The following is a 13,198-nucleotide window of genomic DNA, read 5'->3' on the forward strand; positions in this document are numbered from 1 at the left end:
AATGCAGGACCAGGGTTAGGGTCGACACACAAGTGAAGGAACTAGTGGGTCAGGCAGCATCTGTGGAAGTAAACGGACAGACGTTTTGGGTCAGGACCCTTCATCTGGACTGGATTAAAAGGGTAAAAGGAAATCAAACCAGAGTAATGTCATGGCTTTTGACTAACTCCTCTCTGTACCCTTGTTGTTGATTAGTCCCCAGCACTCACTCTTGTTCCCTTTTGTCCACAGCTCACACCAACAGACAACAGCCGCCATTCAGACTACAGCAGTGAACCAGCGCTGTACTTCTGATCTGAAGCAGGTGGATCTCGGGATGGTAACAGTGCTTCTTTAGGGACTAATGTGCCAAGAGTTGTTCGGATGGTACATGCAGGCTACGTGCCATCTGAGGTGTGGCCAGGACTCCTTCCAGAAACTCACCTGTCTCCTTGTAGCTATGCAGGTCACACTGCATGTCCCAGGACCAAGGGTAATCTTGAAAGAACTTCAGTTTGTTCCTGACATTCCTTTGAGTTTCTGCTGCGCCTCCAGGAGTCGTCTCCAGATTACAGGTGGCACACTGCTGCATTTATGTGGCAGCCTTGAAGCACAGAGACCTCTTACCCCCTGCACCCAATTTGCTACTTTTGCACTTGCTCTCTAAGGGCTCTGACCTGATTCTAAATCATTCCTGGATAGGCGGGACCACCAAGGTGAAGCTCTTTCTGGAAGATGCTGACTACTTTACAGCGGAGACTTTACTTTCACCCTGTGTTTTGTGGCTTTGACCACATTTGTCTTTGAGTATTGGGACCCTGGTTCCTGTTTCTAGCATTGACGATTGCAGTTGCATTTCACATTGCAACATTATGTATATAATGTATTTCTCTAGTTTGTAATTTGCATTGTGCCACTGATGGGTATAACTCTTTCCATTTTCAATGCTCATTTCCTGTGTCTTAAATGATGTAATGAACCATCCCGGCACCTTGGCATCTGACCACCTCCTGGTGAGGCGTGGAGGCTGAGAACACCAAACCACTCCTTGCATTGAAGATGGGATTTCTATGGAAAGTCTTTAGTGCCATGTATCCACTGGGTAGTTAGGATAGTGCGAGAGAGTTGCTCCATGTACAAGGGCAAGAATGGATGCGTGCTGCTGCTGTTCTACCAGAATGAACATTTGTTGATGCCTCGAACTGAAGCATCAAATATTTGTGTGGTTTCAAATGATCAGTCTTCGGGGACAAAGCTCTTCTCTTTTTGGATCCATTTAGCCCTAATACACCTGAAAAAGGTGTAGAATGGTCCGTGCAAATGGACCGATGTAAAATGCAATAAATAACAGCGGGAGTGTTTTATTTGAGGCAGAAATAATTGAAAGACTTTCTGTAGCTCAATGCCATCACCTGCATATTTCCTGTTGTTGATTTAGTTCCTCTTGGGTAGTCTAGGAATGACATTGCACTCTCAGATCCTACAAAGAAAATCTTCAATCAAGCAAAATATGGATCTGAAATTGTGTTTCCTGACGGTGGAGAGGATTATACTTGTGTGATGGGGAGAGGGCAGGGGACATGCTGCTATCGTTATTGTCTTGGCAACTACACTGTCTTCTGAAATGTTGCAGCGCTGAGAGCACCCAATGCCAATAATTCTGATGCAGCAGTGCCTACTGGATTTCCTAAAAGAAAATTAGAAAGAAAAACTAAGGATTCGGTTTAATCTCAGCCCAAGGAACCAGATGGCAGCTTAAATGTGTGTAGAAAGACATTTAGTTTGGATTTGGCATTGTCTCTGAGTGGAGTGGGAAAGGTGCAAAATTAGGTTTGTAGGCTGCATTACTTCTGTCTCACTTTCCACTTTGATTAGTTAGAAAACATTGTTAATTCAATGCAATTCAGGGCGATGAACTGTGAGTGGGAAACTGCAGGAAATTCCTTGTGACTCAAGGGAAATTATCTGCTGTTACAAGTGGAAGTGAAATGTTTAGTCGAGAGACTAGATTTTTATAATTTTCTGATTAAAACTAGATTAAAATGTTAGATCAGGACTTGGCAATAGAACACGGAGTGGTCTTTGGAGTATAGTTGGCCCTGATGTTGTATGGGAATTTAATGGCCCATGAAATATCTATCTCTTTATTCACGCTGAAATGTAAAGCACTGGGACAGAATGCAACTTATTTTCTGGGTTTAAGTCATGCTTGGGCTGAGGTGTACGAAGAAACCTGTTATTAGCGATCATTTGAAGCTATTGTCATGTAGTTTTTGCCTTGGTTCTTGGAGTCCAAAAGCACTTGCATTATTATTCATAATGATGGATTCATCTCCGTCAGGGTGATAAAGGTAGTTGTTGAACACAGAGATAATCTGCAGTGGTCAGGGATGGAAATTGTTCCAGTGTTGAACCAGTGTCATAGTTGTATGAAAACCACTGAGAGATGTGTGGAATTATTCTCTACCGACTTACACTTTACTACCAAACCATCCACGTAAACTGAGGTCGCAGTCACTGGATGTGTTACGTCTGCCTGGGGATGAACGAGTGTGTGAGCTAACTGCAAGTTACTGAGTCAGCGTTCACGAGCCAGACATGGACGAGGTCAGGCAATTGTCGCCCAGCACCTCATCCACCTCTGCTCTCGACACCCTTCCCTCTGAGCTTTACTCTAGTCCCATGTTTTTGTAATGTGATACGAAACACACTGGAAAATTAGAACAAATCTGGAGAGGTAACTAAGTTAGACTATGTTGTAATCATAGATTTGTTTCGCAAAAGATTTCTACGTAAACTAGTGTCTATTTTAATGTTTTTGATGCTGACCACTTATTTTGAATATATTCTAATTATTTATGAATGGAGGTGTTTGGGGTTTAGCTATAGTAAGGTTTATGTGAGAACTGGGTGCAGTTCCATAGGCACAAGGAGCTCACACCATCTGACCACTCCCAAGAATCTTCACCATCTCTCTCAACACCACATATGACACACTCCAAAAACATTCAAACCAACTAACAGCATTATTATAGGAGGATTTTATAATCGTAATGTCGTAAGCATATTATTAGTAGCTAGAACATTTGAAAACAGTCTTCTGTGACCGTTGACATAAATGACCACGTTTGATAAAAACCGTTAACAGAAGAGGGATGAACACAAAAAGATTCTGAAATTGGCTGGCCCGTCATCATAGGTCTGAGAGCCAGGTGAAAGACATTTTATTCCATGAAATTCCATATGCACTGTAGAATTTTGCACTTAGAGATTGAACTGATAGGAAGAACTGAAAGTTGCCACCGTCCAGTCATAAGGCCAAATGCATTGTTTGTACCAACATTCACCTGGAATGATAATGCTTAGAAAACACATTATTTAAAGAAAAAACTCAATTAAGGACACGTCCTCTGCAGGTTTCTTTCTTTACAGTGATTCGCAGGGCTTATTTTGATAGAAAATTTGTACTTTTTGGTTGTAGATGTAATAATATTCATTATGATTTATGATTTTCAGAGATGTGATTGATTTAAAATAAAAAATACACTGTCAATAGTTTTTGTGTGGAAAAGTGTCTAAAATAGATTTACCTTCAAGTACTGAAGAAACAAACAGGACATGACTTACTGCCTGTACTGTGTTGAATTGAACTCTGGCTGATCTGTCATTTAACTTGTTTTATTCCTGTACTTAGTACTGTTAATTTCCTGCCTCGGACTTCAATGGTTTCTTTATTATCACGTATACCAAGGTACAGTGAAATATGTTTTTGCATACGGCTCAGCAAGACTATCACCGTACATGGGCACAATCCCTCAGATTGTACAGAAGGTGCAGAACAGCCAAGAGTCTGTATGCAAGAGGTGCCATTTTACAGTCCCAGTTGCAGCTGGCTACAAAGGCCCATTGCAGCCATCGCTTCCATTACAGCCGTCCCCATTCGGCCCATCAAGTCTATCCCGCTGTTCAATCATGGGTGATCTATCTTTCCCTCTTAACTCTATTCTCCTACCTTCTCCCCATAACTTCTGACACCCGTACTAATCAAGAATCTATCTATCTCTGCCTTCAATATATCCACTGACTTGTAGCCTCCACAGCCTTCTGTGGCAAAGAATTCCAGATTCACCACCCTCTGACTAAAGAAATTCTCCTCATCTCCTTCCTAAAAGAACGTCCTTTAATTCTGATTCTATGATTCTCTAGTCCTAGACTCTCCCACTAGTGGAAACATCCTCTCCACATCCACTCTATCCAAGCCTTTCGTTATTCTGTACGTTTCAATGAGGTCCCCCCCCTCATTCTTCTAAACTTCAGCGAGTACAGGTCCAGTGCCGTCAAACACTCATCATATGTTAACCTATTCATTCCTGGGATCATTCTTGTAAACCTCTTCTGGACTCTCTCCAGAGTCAGCACATCCTTTCTCAGATATGGTGCCCAAAATTGCTCACAATATTCCAAATGCAGCCTGACCAGCACCATATAGAGCCTCAGCGTTGCATCCCTGTTTATGTATACAAGCCCTCTCAAAATAAATGCTAGCAGTGCGTTTGCTTTCTTTACTACCGAGGTTCCACAAGGTAGTAGAAACATTCTACAAGGTTGTGAAGGACTTGCTCCTGTTAACCTTCATTTATATCGGACCATTGTCCTTAAAGCTTTTCAAACCAGCACAATCCTTTCTAGTTTGTGCCCCCCTTTCCCACTCTAGCACTTTATTAACTTTTCCAATTATGGAAATTATCCCAAAATGCTGACACCAACTCTTTCCACAGATTGCTGCCTGGCCATTTGTCCAACATTTTTATTTGGAGATAAATCTAATTGCCCGCATCCTCAGTGACGATATCAATATGACTGAATACATCATTTAAGTTCATATTTCCATATAACATCAAAGGAGGCCAGTCAAGCCATCCAATTTATAGCAGCTCAGAGCTATCTCCTTCCCAGTATTTCTCAGTAACCCATTCTGTCATATTTATTAATTAATACCTCTACTAATTCTCCTGTCACCTCACTAACACCAGAAGTAATTCACAAAAGGGCAAATTTACTACACACAGACTGCAATGGAGGTTAGAAATGAATACAGGCGTTTGAAGCTGTGGAACAGCTGCACTATACGTAGCAACACTGCCAACGTTTACCCATTGTTAATCACTGATGTCAATGTGTTGAGGAGAGTTTCCTCTGGCAATATGTAGAGGGTTCTACACGGGAGAGGGGAGTTTTTTTATGCCGGGCTTGAGGATACTGCGATATTGGAGTGTTTAATGCTGGGTTTGGGAGTCTGCGGTATTGGAGTGTTTGCAGCTTGATGTTTGTGTTTACAGCATTAAACATAGAATGGCACAGGAACGGACCCCATGACCCATTTGTCCGTCCCACAGAAATGAACAGACACTTAAGTTCAACCTGTTAATGTTTTTAAACCATTAATTTGCATGTTTTGTCCTCTTTTTGTCTGTTCCTTTTTCATATACTTCCAACAATCTTAGGGTGTGAATCTTTTATTAAAACTAAGTGGATGGACTCAGTTGTTCTGTCTGCTGTTCAAAATAACATGACTGCAGAAGTCATAAACCCACGGTGCTGGAAGTTACCAGGTCTTCGCATCTACCAGAACACTGACAACATCTTCCGTATGAACAGCAAGGGGTTTGTTACAAAGTACAATGCATAAGATGCAATGCAAGTGCCGACCAGAACATCAGCTTTACCTCTCCAGCAATGAATTTTCTTCAAAATGTAGCATTTTCTTGCAACATTGAGTTGTTCGGAGGAGTTCAAATGATACAATTATTATAGGTTAGGAATCACTATCCCTCCACTCCTATCATTAACGACAGGAAACATTGGATTTCAAGTCATCCATTATAATCACTATATTTAAATAATCCAAACTTCTCATATCTGTATACTTTATTATAAAGCAGAACTACAAATTCAAGTGTTTAAGTAATCCTGAATCCCTGATAAAGGCGTAATTTGAAACTATACAAGAGTTATCTTTTATGAGGCATCCAATGACACATTTCTCACTGTTGTGATTGAAGCCGACTGCAGAAGACCAGGACTGCTACTCAGCTGTTGTCGTTGACCTGATTCAGGGTTCCAGCTTCCCGCTTCAGGACGGTCAGCAAAGTCTGTGAGCTCTCCAGGATCTGTGCAAACAGAAGGGAACAGTGCACCAACAATGCAGTTAACGGGTGCCGAGGAAGAAAATGTAGGATCATGGAGGGGAGAGTTAGACATTGATTCTTCTGCCTTGAAATGGGAACTGATGATGGTTAATACACAAAATGCTGGAGTAACTCAGTGGGTCAGGCAGCATCTCTGGAGAACATGGATAGGTGACATCGAGACCTTTCTTCAGACTGATTGAGTTACTCCAGTACTTTGTCATTTCACCGTATGCCCCCGGCCGGCACCAGCAAGACCAACACCCGCTGCACGATCCGGTTGACACAGCGTGTTGTTGTGGCTCACGTTGTAGCCCCTGGGGACAGCGTTTTCTACAGGCCTTGCCATCGACAGGACGCACTCAGTCACTGTGGGTTCCCTTCCCTCACCAGCCGCCGCTTCTTCCACTGGCAATCAAATTTGTTCACTCCCCGCTGCCACCACCTCCCCCACCCTCACCATCACCGACATCTTCCAAGGTGGAGTCTGTCAGCGACTCCAGTGGAGAAGGAGAGTGGAGCAGACAAAGCGACAGCTGGTGAGGGGGAGAGAGTCCCACAGTGACCAAGCGCGTCCTGTTCTTGGTTCTTGGTTTCTTGGTCCTCCAAAATATTCCAAATGGAATTTAAACTGGAGGTGGTAAGCCAGAAAGGGTTATTGGGAAGAAAGAGCTACTTAAAATGTAGTTGCATCTGGTTGGGGTTGGGTAACTATAGTTGGGTGGAGATTATTCCATGCTTTAATTGTGCGGGGGAAGAACGAATTGCTGTATACATCGGTTGGTGGTATCAGCCTGAACAGAGTGCTGTCCTAACAGGCTATAACGTGAGCTGATGGGTGAAGAAGGGATCACTGGTGCATCTTGCGAGCGGGGAATCTGCAAAAACATTAGAAGGCTTGACAGGGATGGTGTCGGAAGCCAGGCCAGTAGGTGGCTGAGGAGGCGGTACCAGTAGAGGATGGCATTGGCAGGTACGTCCACTGTAACTAATATCCGTTATAAGGGGTCCATTACAGCAAGTTTACTGTAGTTCTAGAGTGGGTTCAGGCATAAGACGGAGAACATTCCACCGAAGGATTTTAATATAATTAAGGCATAAAAGAAGGAATTAAGTTCTAACGGTCTGAAGATGACAACAACATGTAGGAAACAGTTTATCCTCAGGTTATCTGATCAAATCCCAGGCAAATTTGGGCATTTTAACCAAGGACAAAGCACAGATTTTTGATTCACACGTGTGTCTTCGCACCTGAACAGACAACAGGAATTTTGCACGGGTTACATTAAAAGAACAGTGGACACCATCAGAAATACCCAGAGATATCCTTGGAAATGTCAATAACCATTTCAGCATTCTGCCCTAAGCACAAATGTTTAGGCAACCCCACAAAGATAGAACAACACAGCTGCAAGATTGTATCCCTCTTGAGATCACTCCTTCTCCAACCAACAATTGGCCTACCAGGGCACCACCCTGTCTGAGGTCATTTGTTGCTGGCCCTGATTTGTCCAGGTCTTTTCTCATCTGATGAAGGATCCCAACCTGAAGTGTCACCTATCTCGTTTCTCCAGAGATGCTGCCTAATCTGCTGAGTTTCTCCAGCACTTTGTCTCTACCTTTGGTATAAACCAGCATCTGCAGTTCTTTGTTTCTACATTTAACAAAAGACTTGGTTTTCCTGTACGGGTTCAATGCTTAGACTGTGACGATTTACAGTGTTTTATATGATTGTAATTAACAGAATCTGAAGGGGATTGTACTCACCTTCATATAGGCAGCTTCTGTCTCTGCGATCGTTCTGTCAAATTCGTTTCGGGTGGCCATCTTGCGTGCCAGGCTCTCGTTCACCTTTGCAAGTTTCTCTGTCAAAAGCCGGATGTCGTTCTGCAGCCTGTTCTTCTCCTCCTCTTCCTGGAGAATTTGCTGGTTCAGCTCTTCTCTCTTCGTACACAATTCCTCAATACCTGGTAGAACAATCTCTAGTTAGCACAGGAATTTAAACATCCAATAGGAGTGTTAGACAATCGGTGCAGGAGTTGAGAGATATGGAATCAATATAGAGTAACTCATTCATGAAATAATTGGGTGAATAATTGGACTATGTGTGGAGTTTCCTGGAAACAAGCTATATTGTTCTCCATTTCCCCTCTTCCATTTATAGTGTCATAGTCATACAGTGCGGAATCAGGCCCTTCAGCCCAACTTGCCCATGCTGACCAACATGCCACCATCTACACTAGTCCCTGCCTGCATTTGGCCCATATCCCTCTAAACATGTCCTATCTATGTACCTGCCCAAATGACTTTTAAACATTGTGATTGTACCTGCCTCAACTACCTCCATCTGGCAGCTCGTTCCATTCACCCACTATCTTTGTGCAAAAAATGTAAACCTATGTTCTCTTGTTATTAGTTACCCTATGTAAAGGAGTGATACCTGACACACTGTAACCTTTACTAAGTGTTTATTAAAGCACATGGCACACACGTCCCAGCACTGACTGCATCCAGCCTTCAGGCGTCCCGGGACCAAGTGGGAGGAAACAAAGGGAGGATATCACAGTTATACTAATATGATGGGGCGTGGTTAGTGGTGATGAGGTAGCTACATTATAGGTTGCATGCATAAACCATCTACATCCTTCCCCTTACAAATTAAACAAGTTACGGCATAGCAGGTTGGTTATACAGTACCTGCAAAGCTATACGAAGTCTCCGTATCGAGCCGGAGGTTTGACAATCCGACCCGAGCGAGTGCGCACAGCACCCTCACCCTCCCCACCCGAAAGAATAGGAGGAGGGACAGGAACAGGAGGGAGAGAGAAGGTAGGTGGAGACCCAAGCTTGAAAGGGGAACCGAGAGGCACAGGTGAACCAGGTGAAGCAGAAGGGGTAGAATGAGCAGAAGTCGGAGAGTGAAGACCTGACAGGGGACGACAGGGCCGGAGATGCGAACCCTGGAAGAGCAGGGGGAGGAGACCGAGGCAAGCGGACCGACCGGGGCATGCAGGGAGCAGAGGGTAAGTTAGTGGAGGAAGGCTCGACACGCGATGGAGGGGCATACGGAACCGCAGGAGGTGGTTTGGGCTCGTTGACCGCCAACAGGTGCTGGCGGCTGCGCCGGTAGATAGTCTCCTCAAAATCCACCAGGTAGGACCGTGGCGAACTGTCGACCCCGACCACGGTAGCGAGTCGGGAGAAGCCGGTAGACGTCTGCAAACGGACGACCTGGCCAGGCAGCAGTGGGGATAGGGGGCGGCAGGACTTGTCGTGCGAGCAGCGCTGGATTTCGTGCTTCTGAGCAATCCGTTGCTGGACAGCAGCAGGCTGCAGGACTTTGGGCATCAGGGACTGCTGGGCGATCGGCATCGGAGGGCGAATAACTCGGGACATGAGTCGTTGGGCAGGGGATCTCATTGTACTGTCCCTGGAAATATTCCGAAGGTTCAACAGACCCTGATAGAAATCACCGTTGGAGAGACGGGATTGTTCAAGCAGGTGCTTTGTACTGTGGACCGCCCGTTCAGCCACTCCATTGCTCTGCGGGTACTCCGGGCTGCTGGTGAAATGATTGAAGTTCCACTTCGCAGCGAAAGCTTGAAATTCGGCACTAGTGAACTGGCGGCCGTTGTCGGTCTGCAACCGAACCGGGGAACCAAACGTGGCGAAATGACGTCGGAGCTTACTGATCACCATCTCCGAGGTGATGGCAGGGAGAAGGTCCACCTCGAACCAATTTGAGTAAGAGTCGACCAACACAAGGTACTGCTTTCCACGCCACTCGAAAATATCAGCAGCCAGCGAAGACCAGGGCATGTCAGGGGCAGGCTGTTGTAGAAGCGGCTGTCGCTGCTGATGCGGGGCAAGAGAGTTGCAATCCGGACAGGAGGCCACCCTGGCCTTGATGTACTTTGCCATGCCCGGCCAATAATACTGTTCCTGGGCATGCGAGATGGTGGCATCTGCCCCGGGATGCCCCATATGGGCAGCGTTGAAGTACAAACCGTACAGCGAGAAAGGGACGACCACCTTGTGTCCCTTGATGATAATGCCGTCCCGGAGCACCAGCTCATCGCGAACCAGAAAAAAAGGGTGAAAGCCAGCAGGCAATGAAGTCCGTTTGATAGGCCACCCGCGCTTGATGACAGCGGCAAGCTGTTGCAGGTCAGGGTCGTTAGCGGTATGCTCAACCAGGCACTGGAGCTGCTTGGAAGGGACGAAGTTCACGTTCAGTACCTGTAGGTCTGCCTGCTCGAAGGGGTGCTGGTCGCAGGAGGTCCGGGGGGCCCGGGACAGCGCGTCAGCCACATGCATCTCGGTGCCCCTCTTGTAGACGATTTTAAAGTCAAACCGCTGTAGCTGCAGCATCATCCGCTGTAGCCTGGCTGGAGCGCTGTGTATAGACTTGTTAAGGATCGTCACCAGGGGTTGGTGATCCGTCTCTACAGTGAACCTGGTGCCAAAGAGGAAGTCCTTAAACTTAGAACAGGCAAACACAACCGCCAGCAGCTCCTTCTCTATCTGCGCATAGCGCTGCTCTGTGTCCGTCATGGTCCTAGAGGCATAGGAGATAGGCTGCAACGAACCATCATCATGGGGCTGCAGGCAAGCAGCACCCAGTCCAAAACGAGAAGCGTCGCACGTTACCACAACCGGACGTAGTAAATCAAAGAACTTCAGAGTAGGTGTGCTGATCAGCTTCTTCTTTAGTAGGTCGAAAGCCTGCTGGTGGTGTGGAAACCAGGACCAAGCAATGTCCTTTTTAGTAAGTTGTCTCAGGGGTGCGCTCAGCTCGCTGAGGTCAGGGATAAACTTGCCCAGATAGTTGACCGTACCCAGGAAGCGCTGTAGACTGGTAACATCAGTCGGGGCAGGCAGCTCGGAGATGGCGCTGGTCTTTTGCGGGTCGGGCTTTAACCCGTGGGCCGTGAAAATGTGGCCAACATATGGGACCTCAGGCACCCGGAACCTGCATTTTGACTGGTTCAGCTTTAGATTGATCTGCCGTGCGCGGTCCAGAATCTGTCGGAGATGGCGGTCATGTTCAGCCACATCCCTTCCATAGACCAGAATGTCGTCCACAATAATCGCGCAGGGCAGACCTGCAAACAATTGTTCCATAGAACGCTGGAATACCTCACTGGCGGAGTTGATGCCGAACGGCATCCACAAAAATTTAAACCTGCCGAAGGGTGTGCCGAATGTGGTCAAGTCCGAGGAGCGTTTGTCCAGGGGTATTTGCCAAAATGAACTCCTGGCATCGAGGATGGAAAACACCGTGGCTTGTCCGACCTGGGCGGCAACATCTTCAACAGTCCTCATAGGGTAGTGGGGCCGTTTAATCGCCAGATTCAAGTCCTTAGGGTTGATGCATACCCGTATTTCATTCTTCCCTTTCCTCATTGTGGCGACCATGGTGGAGACCCATTCGGTGGGATCGCTGACAGTCTCCAACACTCCCATGTTAACCATATCCTTCAGCATGGCCTCCACCTTACCCTTCATGGCGAACGACACTCTGTGAGGTGGGCGGATCACAGGCACCACGGAGGGGTCTGTTGCGATTTTATACACAAGCGGCAGCTTTCCCAACTTGTCGTCGAACAGGTCCGGGTACTCGGATAGTGGATCCATCACTGCTTGCACCTCGTGGACCGTATGGTCGAAGGACACCAGACCAAGATCCTGGCAGGCCTGGTTGCTCAGTAGAGTTACACAGTCGCAATCCAGAATAAACAGAATAAAGAACGACAGGTCACGGGATGATTTCTGTAGCACACAATGGAAGGTCGCCCTCCCCACAGGTGTTAGCTCCTCTCCCCCATAGGCACGCAAAACAGAGCGATCTGCAGTCAACAGCTCATTATTTCTTATCTTGTGAAACAGTGATATTGACATTACGTTCACTTTTGCTCCAGTATCCAGCTTCGCAGAGAAGGACTTATTGTTCACGGTAATGAGCACAGATGGATCGGGGAGGCGAGATCGGCTGTGGAGGAGAGTGTAAACACTTGCATCTCCCATGGAATAGCTGAGCTCAGAGTCGGGGGCAGTGTCGACAGAGGACTGAGAATCCATCTCACTATCAACTTGCTGAAGGTTGTTTAGGAATTGTCTGGGAGCTGAGGGCACATTCCCACGGGACCTGCAGGCAGCTGCAAAGTGGTTCATTTTCTTACAGAAATTGCAAGATTTTCCAAGAGCTGGGCACTGTGACTGCGTGGGGTGGACATAATTACAGTTGGGACACTTCTGAGAGCGCGGGATCCGAGATGTACGAACGGGCCGCGGTGGAGGGCGAAAGTTGTCCTGCATACGGCGTTGTCCTGCAACGCCAGTCAGGTTTATGGCTCGGCTGTCAGATCCCCTCTGCCCATGCGGAGGGTTAACCACTTCGGCGATGCGGCACGCATGCATTGCTTGAGTCAGGGTTAGGTCAGGCCGTTGCACCAAATCAGCACGTAGTTTCTGGTCGAGCATGCCAGTGACGAGAATGTCCCTGGTGAGCTGGTCTCGCATGGTCTCAAAACGGCACCGCTGAGCAAGGTGGTGCAGGTCAGCGATGAAACACTCGACAGGTTCATCCGGCTGCTGCTTCCGTGAGAAAAACCTAGCCCGCTCCAATATGCGGTTGGAGGGCAGGTCGCAAATCTCTGCAAACTTGCGCAAAAGACATACCGGGTCATCGGCAGATTCAGCTGGCTTCGACGAGCTGGTTCGTTGTCATCCAGGACCGCTGGATCGTAGACGAAAGCCTGAGCTCTCTTCATGGCGTCGGACCGGCCAGGTTAAGCAGGAGTGAGGCTTGACCGCAGCTGGGGTCGTTCCGGTGCACAATGTTAACGAAGTGAGTGTAGTCCATCACAAAAGTAGCCCATCGCTTCCGCAATGTCAGCGTCAAAGACAAGGGGAGATGGCTTACGGCATAGGATGCATATCAGGGAAACCCAACACTGGGCACTCAGGGGTCAAATAAAAAGAAACCGGTAAACGGAGGCGCGCGTTTAACTAGCTGACACCATGTAAAG

At 46.9% G+C, this 13,198-nt stretch overlaps 2 protein-coding genes across 2 annotated transcripts in view; one reads left to right on the top strand and one right to left on the bottom strand.

Annotated features, from left to right (window-relative positions):
- Nucleotides 1–3,534, top strand: part of tprn (taperin) — a 49,143-nt gene extending 45,609 nt beyond the window's left edge. The window contains exon 4 of the mRNA XM_033049159.1: nt 232–3,534. Coding sequence (XP_032905050.1) covers nt 232–294 — 63 coding nt within the window. The 3' untranslated portion in view covers nt 295–3,534. The remainder of the gene's footprint in view (nt 1–231) is intronic.
- A 2,355-nt stretch (nt 3,535–5,889) lies between these two features.
- On the bottom strand, nt 5,890–11,675 carry LOC116991060 (Sjoegren syndrome nuclear autoantigen 1 homolog). The gene is made up of 3 exons (XM_033049396.1): nt 11,669–11,675; nt 7,935–8,149; nt 5,890–6,149 (listed from the first exon to the last, which is right to left on the bottom strand). The coding sequence occupies exons 1-3, from the start codon at nt 11,673–11,675 to the stop codon at nt 6,069–6,071; spliced, it is 303 nt and encodes a 100-aa protein (XP_032905287.1). The 3' UTR covers nt 5,890–6,068.
- Nucleotides 11,676–13,198: the final 1,523 nt, after the last annotated feature.

This window comes from Amblyraja radiata, chromosome 32 (assembly GCF_010909765.2).
Source record: "Amblyraja radiata isolate CabotCenter1 chromosome 32, sAmbRad1.1.pri, whole genome shotgun sequence".
Classification (NCBI taxonomy): domain Eukaryota; kingdom Metazoa; phylum Chordata; class Chondrichthyes; order Rajiformes; family Rajidae; genus Amblyraja; species Amblyraja radiata.

Coding starts and splice junctions, on each gene's coding strand:
- LOC116991060 (XM_033049396.1), bottom strand. Junction 6,150..7,934: donor CAGAAGCTGCCTATATGAAG/GTGAGTACAATC, acceptor CTGTTTGCACAG/ATCCTGGAGAGCTCACAGAC.